Below are 17486 nucleotides of genomic sequence, written 5' to 3' on the forward strand. Positions count from 1 at the left end.
TCCTTGCAGTTGCAACCAAAACATTTCCTACTCATGCAGGACACACATTTTGAGGCCACGCGACGGAACTTCGATGTATTTTGATAGACGGTGCTCCTTGGCGGCAGTTTTGTTGGCGTGTTACTTTCAGACTTAACCCTGACACCACAGTCCCCCACTGTTCCAGTCACCGTCGGTGTCAAATCGGCAGTTGTTTATTATTCATTTTCCATTTAGACGTCAATATCGACGTGAAGAAACGCCTTCACCTCCTACGAAGAACAAGCACCGATCCCCACCCACACCCCCCCGACCCCCAAACGTTATTTTACAAAACACTGTTTTCTTAGCAGTAGATGCCATACAAGATTGAGTTGTCAGATCAACATCTCTGCTCTCCACGACACACCTCTGCGGAGCCAAATATTGTATTTTCCATGAGAACCAAAAATATTCAACATCCGAAATAAACCAAATACGAACCTTCTTGCCCCTATTTATTCCAATAAATTGTTTTTTATTGCCCAGCATAGCATTACAGGCTTATTTTCTCAGCCATATGGATTTAAAACATCAGAATTTAATACTTTGTGATCCAGCAGGAAGTCACACATTGAAAATTTACATACACCAGTATTTATTAAATAGAAAATGTGTAACTCGTATATTGCAGAAATATAAACCATTGACAATATACAGAATTGAATGTTTTCAACCACCAGGTGACGAGCTATTATTTGAAATGACGGCTGATGCCACAAGTAAATGCTCGATGGTGCCGCCCAACAATTCATTTGCAAGCACAATTTGTACAATGCTGACTCATCGGTGGCTCAGGCTATCGAGGCTGCACTCTTTCCAGGAGCAATTGCGTTTGCCTCATTCACCGACCATGTCCCCAGCGCCCTGCCAGTCTTCGCTTTTTTGTTTTAATGAAAATTCGAGACCACCTTTGTGTAGAGATCACCACGTACATGATGCAACTTTCTGCAGCAAATGGGGACGGGGCGGTAGAAAACTGAAGTTACCTGTGAGCTGAAAGCAAAAACTGAGAAACGACGGGACGAAATCCTCCTCGGGTCCGCGATGCCCAGTCAACAGCATTGAAAATTTAGGTTTGCAAACCAAGGGTAGTTCAGGAAGGATTCAGCGACAAAAAAAAGGGGGAAATATCCGCAAAGTGATTAAGCTTTTCAAAAAAGGAGCATCGGAGACTTCAAGCGGTGATGGCCCTTTGTTTACCTGGATCGAATACACAGGGTTATGCCCCTTTCCCTTCACCACAGCGGCGAGGGGAGAGGCTGCGGTTCTTCCGGGGAAGGGGGGAGGGGGGAGGGTGGGAACATGCCGCCAGTGACGTGAGCGAAACCCGCCCGGCCCTTTGTGACATCACAATAGAAGGCGGGGTAAACCCGCCGCTGATTGGCTGGCGGTGAGACGGCAACAAGAGCAGGTGACTTGAGTTCTTGGAAAGTTCCTGGAAAGCAGCACGAGTCGCTGCCGCCTCCTCCTCCTTCTCCTTCTCTTGGAGGCCTGGAGCTGCTGGTTTCCTCCATCCACAATCAAATGAGATGCTTGTATCGAGTGTATTAACACGCTGCAGAAATGAAGCGAACTTCGCCCGGTAGCATCCCACGTTGCAAAACACACATCCGCACGCTGCAGCCCTTACTTATCAATGATGGTTCCGATCCAGCAGTTTATTTATTTGTCACCCATTCTGTGGAGACATCCAAATGCACAGCTTGTATTTATTTGGAGGGGTGGGAGGAGGAGGAGGAAGACAGAGACAACATGAAGTTCAACGGGAAGCTTTGGAGCCCCGTAGGCGTGCCTTGAGATTTTAACACGTTCAGTGATGCTCTAACAGAGGGGACCTGAGCTTTCATTCGAACTGAGAGAAGACTCAGATCTGCTCCCCATCGTCACGTGACCTCTTTACACATTAAATTTCCTGCCTTTTGTTTTCGTTATTTTCTCTTTTTTAACGAAGGGAGGGCTACGTTCGCAGTGGCTGACAGATGCGACTGTAAAACCTTCACCTTCTTCCCCCTGACAGGAGAAACAGTGGATTGAGAGAAGCCCCGAAAGGGAAACGGCTTGTGCGTGCTCTGCAAGTGCCAGGCATCAGGAGGGTTTGAGCTGGGTTGGGGTGGGGGGGGGGGGGGGGGTAGTTGGAAATGAAGCTGCCCTTTTCGTTCAAAGGGTTAAATTAATTCTAAGAATCTGGGACGAACAAAAGATCCCCCCCACCCCCACCCCCATCCACACACACACATACACACACACCCTATTTTCGTTTTCTTTTGTACGTGCCCCGCTGTGCCTCAACTCTGTCACGATCCAGAGGGTTGAATCAGGCCGAATCGATTCACTTAGTGACTGGCTGCTATTAGTGGAGTTAACTCGAGGTGACCGGGCTTGTTCGCGGGCACAGCACGATGTTTGGAAGCCGCTGAACCGGGCTCGCACAACAGGAAACGCTCCGATTAACGAAAAGGTGCGTGCGTTGATGTTTTACAATCGTTGGGCGAACAGAGAGAGAATTCATTCGTTCGGTTCGCATTAACAAGTCTGTAAGAAGATGGGAAAAGTGAGGTGGCAATTAGTTCACGTAAATTATATGTTTATGAATGAGTTACAATGAATGTGGTAGGATATCATTTTGAGCGAGCAGAGAGTACAGGAACTGATCTGAAGGCTCATGTTCAATATCTTTGGACAATTGCGATTTTTTTTAATTGGTGCAATTGATTTGTACATAAAAACATTTTATCATTTTGCCTGCATAAGTTAATGTCAGTGCCGTAGTAAACGCTTTGGGCAATTGCGATTCTTTTATATCGGAACGACTGATTTTTACTCGAAAGCATTTTGCGCTCCCTCCTGCATAAATTAATGTCAATGCTGTAGTAAACGCCTCTGCTGTTTGACTCGAGGTTGGAAAATGAACCCCAATTTCGAAAAGATGCTGGAGAAAATATAAATGAGTTTAGTCACATTTACGGGCGGTAAAGATGTTGCGGTTCGTGTGGGAAGATTTATTTTGAAGTAACGCGTTGTGTGAACTTTAATGTGGGAAGAGTTTCCTTCAGTTTCACTATTGATCAGCTTTCTCTTTGTCCAAATCCAGGGCGCTGGGAACAAAGCCTTTATTTTTCTGGCCGATGTAGACGCTTCGATTGAAGGACGATCAGTGGTCATTTGAATTCGTCACCTCTATGATCTGCCAGGAGAAAGTAGCAACCCCGCTGTCCTCCGGCAATTCGCCTCAGGACCCCGTTGACCTCCGGGAAGGACATTCTGATTTGTTCCGTATCTCCTGCACCATGAGTCATTTGGAGCGTACAGGTAAATTGAGTGTGATTATATGGATTTTTAATCTTGAATACATGTAGACGTGCAGGTCAATTTTTGAATGGCGTTCTGTTTTAAAATACTGGAGTCAATTCGCCTATTTGAACGTAGCGGAATGTCTAGTGTCTTTTTTTCTATAGTTCCCGGTATTTAACCCTCCCTTCTTTTACACTTTCACAATTTCTTTTTGTTAAAATGCAATATACTTTACCTCAGATGTGTCTCGTCATAACGCTGCTTAATAATTAATTTCCGACCCCCATCTACAAGAGAACTTTAGTAGTTGGAGAAGGCAGTTAATGCGAACAGTAAACATTCTCTTGTAAATATTGCAATTTCAGTGAAAATGTTTGTATCTTTTTGGAATGGTATCTCATGTGTTTAAATTCGAAGGTTGTCTTTTACGTCTAAAAGTCTGAAGGATAAGTTTTCGTGTTTGTTCCACTAACTCATATTCAATGTGAGAAGTAGAAATATTTAGAAAGAAATCTTTTTCGTCATTTGAGAAAGAATAAAACACCAGTTTTGTCAATTGTGATGTTATTATTGATTTTGAATAGTAATATATGCAGAAGGAATCAGTAAAATTGACCTTTTGTATGTCATTACTTAAGGATATGTAAAGCATACAGATCTTTAGAAGCTCACTGTAGAGTTAAGATGCATTTTTACTTGACCTACTATCATTAAAAAAATGAAATGAAATATTAATTTGAAATGGGAAATGACAGGAACCTAAGCAACAATTCTAATCTTTATTAAAATAGTTTAGTAAAAAAGTATTAAACAGCACAATTCATGTGTCGAAGTGGAGACATAACATTGTGTGTAAAGTATTAATTTAAAGTATAAACAACATTGCCGGAGGCTAAGTAAACAATGAGTGTTATTTAGAGTTAAAACATTGTCTGAGGCTAAATAAACAATGAATATTATTTGGAGTAAAAGACCTTTCACATTTTTTGTACTTTTTGTTTCGTGGTTCTAGCATAAATATTGTTGAATGTATCTTAATAATGGAAATGATGCAAAAAAGTCTTGGCTATAATAGCACAATTTGGTTTACAACTTGGTAGTGAAGGGAATATTTTATATGTCAGTATCTCATTTTAACACTGGCATGAACAATTCTGTGAGAATGCAGTCAATGTTTCATTTCTGTACAAGGAAAATAAATTACAATTGTGTAGTTCTACTTTTAAAAGTTTTGCATGATTAGTTTGGTCACACAAATGTCAATCTTGACTGAATTCAGTTCAGTTTCATTATATTACCTCATTTACCCAAAATGATCTCTTTATCATTCATACAAGTAGATTCTGTACCAAAAGACATGTTTGGAATGTGCAAAGAAACACTTTGAATTGAATGTGTCAAGTGAAATGAGCTACAGTAATAAAAGTGTCTGTTTTATTAAGAGAAACATTAAAACAAGAAATGGAGTACGGCATAACAAGATAACTGGTAATCCAAAGATTTAAAACAAAATCTAGCAATATCTGAATACTGAAAAGATGCCTGGGGAGTATAGAAAGGCCTACATATCACCTATTTTAAAAATAATACAGCAGATCTGACCTAGAAAACAATAGAGCAGAGAGTTGGAAATCTATTGTGGTTAAGTTTTCAGAAACTCTTGTTAAATATACTAAGAGGACATATGAATGGAGCTAAAGCATAAACACTATGGGATAATAGAGAGAAAATTTTATCAATCAAATTTGATGTCTTGTTTTCATTGTTGAGAAATGAGCTTGTGCAATAGATATGATGTATTTTTATGTCAGTAAGGCCATTAGTGCAATTGATTTACAAGGCTGGTACCAAAAACAAATGAGAATTCAGTGAGAATATTTTATATTTGTTACATAATTGCTTAACCGATAGAATCTAAATGTGAAAGCAAAGTGCTATGGATGCTAAAGATAGGGAATTAAAACAAAAAGTTGAGCAAAATTATGCTGCTAGACTGGCTCAGCTTCTCCAGCCCATTTTGTGTTTACTGTATATCAGAATCCAAACGATAGTAAGTCAAAGATTGTCATCGGCCTGAGAGCATGTTAGTAGTGAAGTGCAAAGAATAGTTTGGTTGTCTCTTTTATTTAACATCCTAATAAATGATGTGGGTCTAAGAGTCAAGAGCACAATGTTTACTTTTGACTCGCAGTTGATTAATTCAAATCCTAGAAGCACGTAGCACGGATTGGAACTTTTGGCTCATTGTGATGTTGGCTCTTTAGTACGAAAACGCTTGCTTTTTAATCCTAACACTGCAACTTCCTAAACTTTGAGTAGTTGTACAACTTCAGATGGTAGATTTCTGAAATAAACAGGATAAAACTGAAGTAAAGCAGACAGATGACAGATGTGTTACAGAAATGCACATGACATAAATTCCATGGAGAAATTATTATGCAAATATAGTAAAATAATGTACGTTGAAAATGAAAGACAATTAAATTAAGCCATTGCAACAATATTTGGTGAGAGTGAGAAAAGCAAATCAGATACAGGGATGAATTAAGAGGTCAATTTGAGCTAATTCTGCTGTTATATAAATCATTGGTGCAACTGCACTTGCTTTACTAGTTTACACTTCTCTATAAAAATAATTTTGCTGCTGTTGAAAAAGGGTACACTAGCGGGCAACCAGAATAATTGAGCAGCGAGATAGTTTGGATTATGAGCAACAATGATAAGAATTGAGTAAGTTATTACTGCAAAAGCAAAGGTTAGGAGAAAATGAATATTTTGCTTTGGATTCTAAATTGCTCGATATCTTAAATCACAACCATTATTGTCAACTGAGTAAAACTTTAAGGGTGTGGTCTATACCTGAAAGAGTGTAAATTCAAAATGTTGCAGCAGAAAAATTTAGACATATTTTCACTGCTACAGAAAATTAATAGTATGTATATTCATTAGACTTGCCTCTGCTTGTTTAGTTTTATGAAGTTCTCATGTAGCAAGTTGCTGAGGGTATGAGCTGATAAAGTCACAGTAACAAAGGCTAAGCATTTAAACTTGAGTAAAGAGGCAAATAATTCTGTAGCTCCTTAACCAATCAATTTGCGGGATTGCTATATTAGCTGTATAAGGACCAAAGAGGAAGAGTAACTTAAGAGTGGGTAGATTCAATACAAAATCAGGTAAAGAAAGACTAAATTAAAAGAGAAGAAGAAAAGCTTCAAAGTAAATGTTAAAAAAAATTTTTATTTAATTTTACATTTTAAAAATGTCCAACAATTAAAGCAATGAGACTGGACATTTTTAATAATAGATTTCAGAGCCAGAAAAAGATACTGACAGTGACACACAAGAGCGATGTATCACACATTAAAGTGTACTCCAACTGAAATATACCAACTTGATTTTTGGTGATGAGCTAAGTTTATATTTATTGTGTGAAGTTGCTGTATTTTGCAATTCAGTAGTAAGTGGAGCAATTTGGAGACAGCTTTTAGTCTAACTGCATCTCTCCCTTTCACCTGAATTTATTGCTCCACTTACACATATATGATGGTGAGAACCATTAGCCTCTCAATCATTTTGACAGCAAGTTCTGGTCCATTATATCACAGAATGGTTGAATCTACGAAACAAAATTCTTAGGGAGACAGTGGAAACAAAGTATTGATTTGTCATAGAGAATGTTGATAGTTTTCAGAAATTTATCATTATGAATACAATATAGGTGACTAATTTGAGACATGACTTAGGTCTGGGGAATAAATAAGCTTTTGAATATGATTGCTAAAGTTTTCCCTCAAAGGCTTTTTCCACTTTTAATTGTATAAATTAAGATTAAGATTAAGGGCACTGATTGAATGATTATTTGTACACTTAGTTCAGTGATGCCTCTTTTTGTGTTTGTTCAACAAGTAGCTTCCAAGGAGCTCTCAATTTATATAATTGTTAGTACCATTTGTAAACCAGGAGACCAGAGTTCAATTCACTGATGGGGTGAAGCTACTCTCTACGCGGTTATCTATTGTCAACGTAGTCAGCTTCCTCTTTAATGGGTCTTCATGTTTTAATTTGCTCTAGTTTGATTCTTTAGATTTATTGGTTACTTTGAAAAATTGTAAAGGGATATAGGTTTGGCTGGTTTAGCTCAATGGCTAAGTGTATGGTTCTCAATAATACTAATGGTCTGAGTTTGGCTCCCATTTCCTGAGGAATTGGGAACTGCCTCCTTGCCTTTTCATGCATGATATGCCACTCAATCTATGTAACCAATGTTTCTCATCAAGATGATTTGGAGATGCTGGTGTTGGACTGGGGTGTACAAAGTTAAAAATCATACAACACCAGGTTATAGTCCAATAGCTTTAATTGGAAGCACACTAGCTTTCAGAGCGCCACTCCTTCATCAGGTGATCGCACAATCACCTGATGAAGGAGCGGTGCTCCAAAAGCTAGCATGCTTCCAATTAAACCTGTTGGACTATAACCTGGTGTTGTATGATTTTTAACTTTCTAATAGAGGGATGCTTGTGGTCCCTCGTGGACTATGGCTACCTACTATGTACCTAAAAAATGAACGGATATCTCATATCTAGATTTGTTACTGACTATGATTGCCATGGTTACTGAACAGTTCTATTTCAGTCTATCCTGTTGATTCCAGGATCAGGTAAACCAGATGGATCATGGACTATTTTTGCCTAGGGATCCTGGTGTTCTAAAACATTCGTTACCGGAGGGGGAGAAAAAAAAACAGTGTTTTGCTTTGAAAAGAACCATGGTGTTGTGTAAAATTTTCAGTTGGTCCTCATTGGCCCTTTTAATCAAACTCTGATCTAACTTTGTAATGCTAAGAATCACTGTTCTGATTGAAATACCCTTTAATTCTTGATTGAAAAAGTACTTTCCCTTTTCATCAAACTCAGGCTGTTTCTAGGAAAAACAGATCAAAGTTCATAGCAGCTCAGTTACAGCAATGGAATGAAATAATAAAGCTGTTTTTTATCATGGCAAAAAAAGTTACTGGGAAAGTAATCAGCAATACAGAGCCAAAAAACTCTAATGCTTATGCAAGCTCTCCATTACACAAGGTTCTTGTTTAATTTTTTTTAAACTTATTGAACAGTAAAGCTTAGCTTGCATGTGTTCAATAGCTGGCCTGATACTGTCTTTACTGATTGTCACTACCAGTATTTTCTGCCTTAGTGTGTGCCTTGAAGTGTCCTTATTCTTTTTCTCATCTGCTGTACTCTTTTATTTTCCGTATGCTTAAAATGGAAGAAAGTCTTATGAATTGTGTTTAACTTTAGGGAAACTGTAGTTAGTGAATTGAATGTGCAGAAAATATTAAATGTGTCTAAAAGAAAGCTGAAATGTGGAATTCTTGGAAAAGACAAATTAGTGCTTTAAAGGAAAGAAAAACAGGAATTAATGGGCAGAGAGTCAGTAAAATATAAATGATCGTTTTGTGTGTTCCCTGTTGGTATTCGAGTGTAGTGTAAGGGTTGGCGTGACCAGTCATGTGATCAATGACTTCCTAGAGTCATTCCATGATAATGCATTCTATAGATTATAATATTTGTCTTTTTTGGAAGGCAGCTATTTTTAAATAGTGCTACGAGGTGGTTACAATTGTCAAAAGTTATTTGTCCTAGATAATTTGATGACACACAATTGTAACTGTGGATATGTGACTTTCTTATGTGGCATTGAACTCTCAGACTCTTATCAGCCAGCTCTTAGCCCTGCCTTTCAAGATATAATGAATGCAAATATAAATAAACTGTACTCCCAAACTAAAAGGGTGAGACAAAAACAAGTTCCTGGCTTGTAAATAACTTTTTACAGTTGGCCCAAATTAAAGGTCCATGATGTTTTACTGAGAAATAATTTATGGTAAGTTCCAAGGGTAAAACAAAATCAGTGTTCAGTACAGTGTTCGAACCCATTTCTGTGGTTTAGTTTAAATTGCAATAGACAAATAAATATAAAATGTCCTATTCCAAAGGTTTGTGAGTGCACTGTTTCTTCACCGGTCTTAGAAACACAAGGCATCAGAGTAAAATGTTGGCTGTAGAAATTCTTATGGTGACCATACCTCTGGACCAGGAGATCTGGGTTCAAGACCTACCCGCTCCAGACTTTGTAATAACATGGCTGAACAGGTTGAATAAGATTTTTTTTTGTTTGGAAACTTTTGCACCACTCAAGCTCCTGGAAACGGTTCATTGGTTAACACATTACTTGGCTCAAGATTGAGTGACAAAATTCGGGAAGTTTCCAGATTTGCTCTGCTTCCTGCCAGAGGAACAGTTGAGGTACACATGGTTTCTGCTATTCAGTAGGGAGAGAAAGTTGGTTTTGTCTGCCTCAGCCATGTTCACTTCCCGCTGCTAGGCAATGCATTGCAACGTGCTCAATAACTGAATAAACTTTGAAGTCTTGCAGTCAAGCCTTGTATGTAAAGAATACTCAGGTAGCTACGTTGCCCAGTCCCTGTGGAAGTATTTTGCAGGCAAGATCAATAATTTTGCATGAGATTGAAAAATAATAGGAGGGCAAATTATAATTAACATTTTACTCTGATGTCTCATGTTTCTCGAGCCAGGGAAGAAAGAGGGCACTCATAAATATAAGCATAAACTTAAATATGATCTAAAACTGTAAGAATCCATTAATACATTAGAATTAATAAATATCATCGACATGTTTATCATTCTAGTATGCAATAACTATGTTACACACCAGCAAGTGGATATTGTACCATTCCTAGCTCTTTACTGTTTTATATAATATAGACAGATCCATAAACAACTGGAATCTTTCTATGCCACTATATATTTAGCATAAAATATAATGCAATTTGACCCTGTGTAAGGACACTACAATGGAGCTGACCATCTAAATATTTTCTACTTTGCAGCAGCAATATTAATCTGCTGGGCCATGACCAAATCAGGAATGTCAAATGCAACATTACCTAATCACTGCCAATGGCAATTCTTCATGGCACCGTTGAACTCACTTTTGTTATATTGGTATGTTTATGTTGCCTTTCAGGACAGTTTTTTAATTGTTTAAAATTGGTTTGAACAATCTTAGCTTTGTTCCAGTGGCAGTTGTACATATGCTACCTATAATTTGGCATTAAATTCATCTCTGGGATGTCTGCTGAGTGAATGTGAATGTATACACCAGTGAGAGAGATTTGGTCTTACAATATTGAAACTGAAGTGTGGTTTAGGACCAAAACCTACTCCCACTTTACTATATTTAGTTGTATGTGAGTCAGAAAATCGTGTTGTTGAGACTGGAGATAAGCCAGTCAGTAGCCACTATGGTAAGGCCATAACTGCCCAAGTTTTGGATCGAAAGGCAATTTTTAAACTTGCTATCGAATGCTATCATCTATTTAAAACTATTTACCTAAAATGTGTCCAGTTAGTACAATAACTTTCATTGTGTGCGCTGTCCAGCTTAGCGTTTCTTTTTTTAAAAATCAATGAGAAAAAACTCAAGTTTATTCCAAAGTTGTAAAATTTCCCATCTTCAGAATAATTTCATCGAGATTGCATTATCTCTTTACAAAAGATAATTTTGCAGGATGGATGGCTTCAGTTATTGGACAATTTTTTTTTGCTTTCATTTTGCTTATGTAAACAGCTGGGGAGTGTTTCAGGCAGCTGCTATAACATGTGAATGAAGTTGTTGTCTTGCTAAACATAGATGTTTTAGCATGATGTCATTCTTGTTGTGCAGTAGTTATTCTTGTTTGGAGCTTTGCTTGTCTGTTTGTCTGTGTGGTCTGATGACACACTGTGTTCCTCAATGATGAGTTGGATTTTTAGATAATTTGTCCATTGAAGGTCTTGTTTTTCACATTGATGCAAGTGTCCTTGATGTTCCCATCCACATGGATATTACTGGATGAATTTTCAAAGCTTGTAGGACTATCATCCTTCATCTCAGTGCATTTTCATAACTGTCTACCTTGGCATTCCCTCTTCCTCCATACCACTTTCACATTGGCAAACCTCCAAAGCACAAATAGTTGCACTCTGTTCAGTTTTTTTTATCCTTTTCAAATGAAGTTCATTGTTTCATGTTGGTAATTATGTGCATTTTCTGTGTAGGAACTTAATAGTGCATCTGGACCTCTTTATTTTGACTTTATCCATATAAGTTTGTGAAACTTTCATTAATGTAAGAGTTACACTACTAATCATGTTCTAAAAAGCATACAAAGTTTATACTTTTGCTTCATTCTTCTAATAGATTATTGTTGAAACAGCTGTCTATACAAACACATAAAGGATAGAGTATATGGCTATGTTTGTTATTTGCCTGTGTACCATGCCTGCACCTCTGGAAATAATAATTATACTTTTTTTTTGTATTATTTCCACACATTGTGGTGCAGCATCTGTTTTCAGATAAAGCATTCCAGGAATTTTCCACCAAAAATTCACTTTTTAGCATGAGGCAAATGGAAATCCAATGACAGCTAGGGAAGATAATCGATTTGATTAGTTAACTTTAAATTTTAGGTTGTAGCCTCCTAAACATGTCTGTAACCCAAAACATGCATGACCTGCTTTTGTTGGCTGTTCTGTTAGTTTTAAAAGCTGCGATCATCTGCATCAGTTCACTTTCAGGTATTTTTACCAAATGATTATTTTGACAGACATTTGCTGTAAGTCTCCTTCCACATAAAGCTACAACATATATATATGTATAACTACAAGTATTTAACAGGGAATAAATTAATTCATACTTTAGCTTGGTAAGCTCCAGGCTACTATTTTAAACTCTTAATCATTTCACATCTCACTCATTCTCTCTGGCAGTCCAGATTTTTCTACTATATATAATGTATAAATAGTCACAATACTTTGGATAAGCACCTGAAGAAAGAAAATTTGTGGGGCTACGGGGAAAGAACTGGTAAATGGGGCAAGTTGAGTTAATCTTGCCATGAATGGCATGTTTGTAATTAGCCTCATTCTGTTCTATATGTAGTAACTCTGTTCAGCTTTCCTCTAAAGCACCACAATATAAACACTTTTGTAAATTGTATGTGGTAAGCAATATTTAGTTCCACATATTTCAGTTGAATACAATTAATTTGATCACCTCAGGTTCTTAAATCATCTTTTCTAGATGTGGTTCTTCTCAGACTGGTTAGTGGGATGCTCAGAAGGTTTGCATTGTGACTACTTACATTTCATAAATAAAATAAAGAGTCTAGTTTGTGAGGGAGAAGACAGTAAATTACAGATGAATGTGGAGGCTGTGACAACAAGCAATGAATGGCAGATAAAGTTTAATACAGAACAGAGATGAGGCATTACATTTTGAGAACATGATGAAAGAATGCAGTGGTAAATGCTAAGGATTTGGTTTAATGGAAATGTTACAGAGTCTAGTCATTTAGATAAATAAGTTCTTAGTTATGAGTGGGAGTGTTAAAGAAACCGCCTGACGAAAGAAAATGGTATTTTGGGCTTTTATCAAGAGGGATTAAGCAAAACAGGAAAGAGATCAGCCAAGTTCTTATTGAATGGCTAAGCAGGTTCAAGGAACTGAACCAAATACCTCTGTTCCCAATTCATATGCTCATATGTTGTGCCTCTTTACAAAATGATAGACTAAGTCTGGAATGCAGTTTGATGCATTGAGTTCCTCACTACAGGAGAGGTACATTAACTTTGGAGAAAATGTGAAAGGAAGTTTACCAGAGTGTCAGCTGTTAGGAGGAGTCTGACTTACAAGAAAGGATTTGAGCTGACTTTCTGCAATTCTCAAATTGCAGAGGGTGAAATTGACAGAGGTATTTCTGATGGAAACAGAAATCAATAACAGGGCAAATTTTTTGACATGACAGATTACCTGGCACCTGGCCAAAAAGTTTGTTGGCACTGCACTGACCAGAAATCCACTGCTCCACAGTGATAATACGTGGTAAAAGTGGGACCTCTACCCCTCTGAGATAGGAAATCCTACTCTAGAGCTCTTGCAGCCAATCTGATTGGCCAGCAGCTCTGTAAGCCCACCAGTCCAAGATCAAGTCGTCTCTGAATATGAGATGCTTAGAATCCTGGAGCCACAGGTAGGCTAGGATTTGGATGGATCTAAACCTTGAGGGGTAGTGGAGTGGGACCATGGAGATTATATGTTGTGGAAGGGATAAAGAGGTGCGATGATCACCCGAGGGGTGCCCAGTGGGCACGGGGCATACTTCATGTACTCTCCTTTCTGCCCACTGGCAGCCTGTACAGTGAAAGCTGCTGCGTGGGTGACAGGCCTCACATCCTTCAAAGGGGCTGGCAAGATAATGGCAGCATTCATCCCAAATTAAAAGTAAATAGCTATCTTCATTATTCAGAAATACATTGAAAACAATAGCTGTAGTAAGCACTACACACAGAAATCAGGAGTTTGGAAGAATTGTTCTAATGCAATGTGCATTTTTTTCTATAGGGTGTGTTTGATTCAAAATTAATTATTACAAGCTCTTGAATAATGTAATTAAAGAATTAAAGGCATGTGAGGGGAAAACAGAAAAATGGGATTCTATAAATTCAGTTCGAGTAGATTGACTTGCCTTCTTTGTTATTTCAGAATAGGTTTTATAATGCTTTTACTACATTTGTGTTGATTAAAGTTTAACTTGTGAAAATTAAATGTTGTTGAATGAACAAATAATTCCTGCTTTGATTTGTTCTCCTGAGTCAGATTACAATGCAATTACATAAAATGTGTAATTCACTCTACCCTTGTTCTTTCTCTAACCAGGTTGGTATTGGGGAGCACTTACCTCAATTGAAGCACGACAGATTCTGAATCAAACCACTGAAGGCACATTTCTAATCCGGGATAGCTCCAACCCAGAATATCTTCTGACTCTTTCGGTCAAAACAAGCTCAGGACCTGCACACCTTCGTATTGAGTACAATGAGGGAAAGTTTGGCTTTGATTCAGTGGTTTTGGCAAAACCAAAGCTCAAGAATTTTGAAGACGTGGTTGATCTTATCCAGCATTATGTCTTGTTGTCTAAAAGTACCCAAACTGCACATGACCAGTCACTTACGCCAGTGACTAAAGATACAGTGATTCACCTGAAACTGACTAAGCCCCTGTATATTGCAACGCCTTCATTGCAACATCTATGTAGGATTATAATCAATAAAAGTACGAAGGCAATCCAAGAACTTCCTTTGCCCACTAGATTAAAGGAATATTTATTAGAATATCCCTTCCATTTGTAACTCAGTTAAGAGTTAACCATTCCTAATATAACAATGATAAATGACAGAGGGACTTGTTACGTGGAGGAAATATTCAACTGTTTCATGTCAACGACTGAGTGAGATTTGGTGCTCTATTGCAACACACCTAATAGATAATGAATTAAACTGTCCATCATTTTCATGTTTGGTTTAACTTAATGTAAACACAAATTTACAGTTTCTTAGTAGAAGCAATCAGTTTAGCTTTCAGAGTTATTATGGTAAACGTTTGATTTTTGTTCAATATTTCCTCTGACAGCTGTGGCTTTTCACGGTATACTTCACATTGTATACAACATGCATTCTTGAAGTGTGGTATTTGAAGAATAGTTTGGTTTTTGGTGATTCTTATGTTTCAACTGGCTGAGAATGGAAGGAATCAAATGATAAAACCCAGTGAACTATTCCAGAGGTCATGTTGAGGAGAGCATCATTCGCAAATTTTATTGTTACCTAACTTTCAGCTCAACTGCCAACAATGCTTAGTTAGACATTTTGATTAAGTTAGAGCACTGTTTCCTGCTGCTCCCCAAAGTGACTCATACACATCCCATATGGACAAGCTGTGGGCTTTCTTCCTAACAGATTGGTATATGGGAGGATTTGGTTCTCACTGTAGGTTGAGGGAAATGTTAATCAACATTTGATCTCTCTTCCTGCTGTATTATATTTTATGGGTAACTTGTACTAGCAGCATTTGCCCACTTAAGCTGAAACATTAGGCAAAAGATTATATGATATGCCAACTGGCTAACATTAACCTGCAGAAAAGGCAACACTTCTTAATGGTTAAGAATGCTATGTGTAATGTGCTTTGAAATCTTTCAGTAAATGAATCAAAACAATTGAGCACAAAAAACACTTGTGCGTTTAACTTTTCCAGACAATGAATCTCTATCTAAAGTAAATTGGTCTAGAGTATGACTCTAAGTTAGTGTTTGTAATGATGGCAACACCACCAGCATTGACCATCAGCAACTTCTGGTATCTGCACATGCTCAGCTAAACACAAATAGGCAGAAGTTGTTGTCAATCATATCCTGCACTGGTGCACTGTTGCAGTCTTTGCAGATGCAGGCAAAGCAATCAGTGATTTGGCATGAACATCAACTTCTTATGCGCTATTCTTGCTGGAAAAAATAATGAAAATGTTAACACTAAGATTTTAATAACATGCAAAATTATAATTTCTGCTAAACAATATCTCTAGCCCTGATAATCTAACTTCATATATGTGGAATGTAGTTTGCTGCATTCCTTAATTTAAAATTCCATAGGTATGCAATGCTTAAAATATTTATTGTTTTCAGCTTTACCTTAATCCTAATTGTAATTCCACTCTTTGATTTGATCTTTCTACAATGGTTAGAATGCAAATGCCAAGCCTTGCTTTTACTTTGGCTTTACTACCTGTATAATTTTGTCGATTTAATCAACTGCTTAGTGAACTTGATGCCTTCACTTTTCCCTGACACTCTAGATGGCACAATTCTATCTGTTCAGAAGAAGCCAATGCTATAGAGTCCAGTATTTCTTTGTGGTGGCTTTACTTGATGTTACTGGTGAGCTCTGTCCCTTCACTATTGACTGCAAAATCTGGGCCATGGCATTGCATTGTGAAACTGGAATTATGCCATCAATGAATTCGTGAACCATGCAGCTGTTTTTCTATTGTAATGTAATTGGAATAGTGCCAATAATGCACTAGCATCTGTAGATTAGAAATGCAGCTGTCTAATTAGCTTGCTGATGCCTAAGAATCCATGGACCAAGGAAAGGTCACTCAGCCTGCAAAGCTTATTCTATCTTTGGCTACTTATAACACACAAACAGTAGTATACTATGAACCATTTCTAGAAGTGTAGCCCCACCTATCATTGACTTGTTCAAATCCTAATGTTTTAGCCTACAACAAAAACTCTATTATACCTACCTCTGGGTTTAGCAGATGGATATTTACTATACTGTATATTTATTTATCCAGATACTGATACAATACAAAAGATTATATTTGAACACTGGTTGTATGCTCACTTTGAAAGAATGCTATATTTTACTGGCATCCCTGTTTCTGTTAAAACTTTTATTTTTATTAGCTAGGTTACATTATTTGGTTCAATTGCACTGCACATTTTTATTTCAACTGGATATGAGAATTTCTCATATACTGCCAGACATTGTTTAATGGAAATGGTGGGAGACCACATCTGGCAGTTATTCTGACACCATTTTGGGGTCATGCCCACTGCAGCATGATCGACTCTCTTAAAAGCAACTTTTAAAAACCATTAACTTCAAATGTTTTAGTGTTATCAAAGACATGTCTTGTTCAATTTTCATGAAAGTGGGTCATTTTGTAGGAATTCACTTTGTCTGACAAGGGAGTGATGTGATGTATAGCTGAGAGAATGAGTCCACAGTACTGAATCTACACTTCTGTTAGCAAAACAAACAGCAATAATCACAATAGCATAAAATTATACAGCATGAAAGGAGGTTCTTGCCCTATAGACTTGCAACGTTTTCCTAATCAAATTCTGTTTAGTGAAGTTACTATAAAATCTGTTGTGCCATCCTTTTAGGCAGTACACTGCATATCAGAACAAATTATTACATTAAAATAATTTGTCATCTCCATTAAATACCAGAATTGCTTAAATGAAAAAAAAATCAACAAAACATGTCCTTCTCCTGATTTTTATTTTGATACCTCCATTTATGAATTACAAGTTGGCCAAACAACTACAAAGGATGGAAGAATCCAGCCATAATCTATTCCCAAAACGTATTGAGTTTCCGCAATCTTCTATGATAGTTTAAAAGCATTACACAGAAAGGTGGCTCTGCCCTCAAATCAGATTAAATTAATCACTGCTGATTATGCCGTTTTGCTGT

At 37.4% G+C, this 17486-nt stretch overlaps 1 protein-coding gene across 2 annotated transcripts; it reads left to right on the forward strand.

The window, feature by feature from the left end:
• The first annotated feature begins 2246 nt into the window (after positions 1 to 2246).
• LOC140467278 (suppressor of cytokine signaling 2-like) lies at positions 2247 to 17261 on the forward strand. 2 transcript variants are annotated; one of them, XM_072563532.1, is made up of 3 exons: positions 2247 to 2572; positions 3113 to 3330; positions 14098 to 17261. In XM_072563532.1, the coding sequence occupies exons 2-3, from the start codon at positions 3201 to 3203 to the stop codon at positions 14568 to 14570; spliced, it is 603 nt and encodes a 200-aa protein (XP_072419633.1). In that variant the 5' UTR covers positions 2247 to 2572; positions 3113 to 3200; the 3' UTR covers positions 14571 to 17261. The 2 variants fall into 2 exon arrangements, with proteins under 2 accessions (XP_072419633.1, XP_072419632.1); XM_072563531.1 differs by having other exon boundaries at positions 2248 to 2479.
• The last annotated feature ends 225 nt before the right edge of the window (positions 17262 to 17486 follow it).

Source organism: Chiloscyllium punctatum, chromosome 45, assembly GCF_047496795.1.
Source record: "Chiloscyllium punctatum isolate Juve2018m chromosome 45, sChiPun1.3, whole genome shotgun sequence".
Taxonomy (NCBI): Eukaryota; Metazoa; Chordata; class Chondrichthyes; order Orectolobiformes; family Hemiscylliidae; genus Chiloscyllium; species Chiloscyllium punctatum.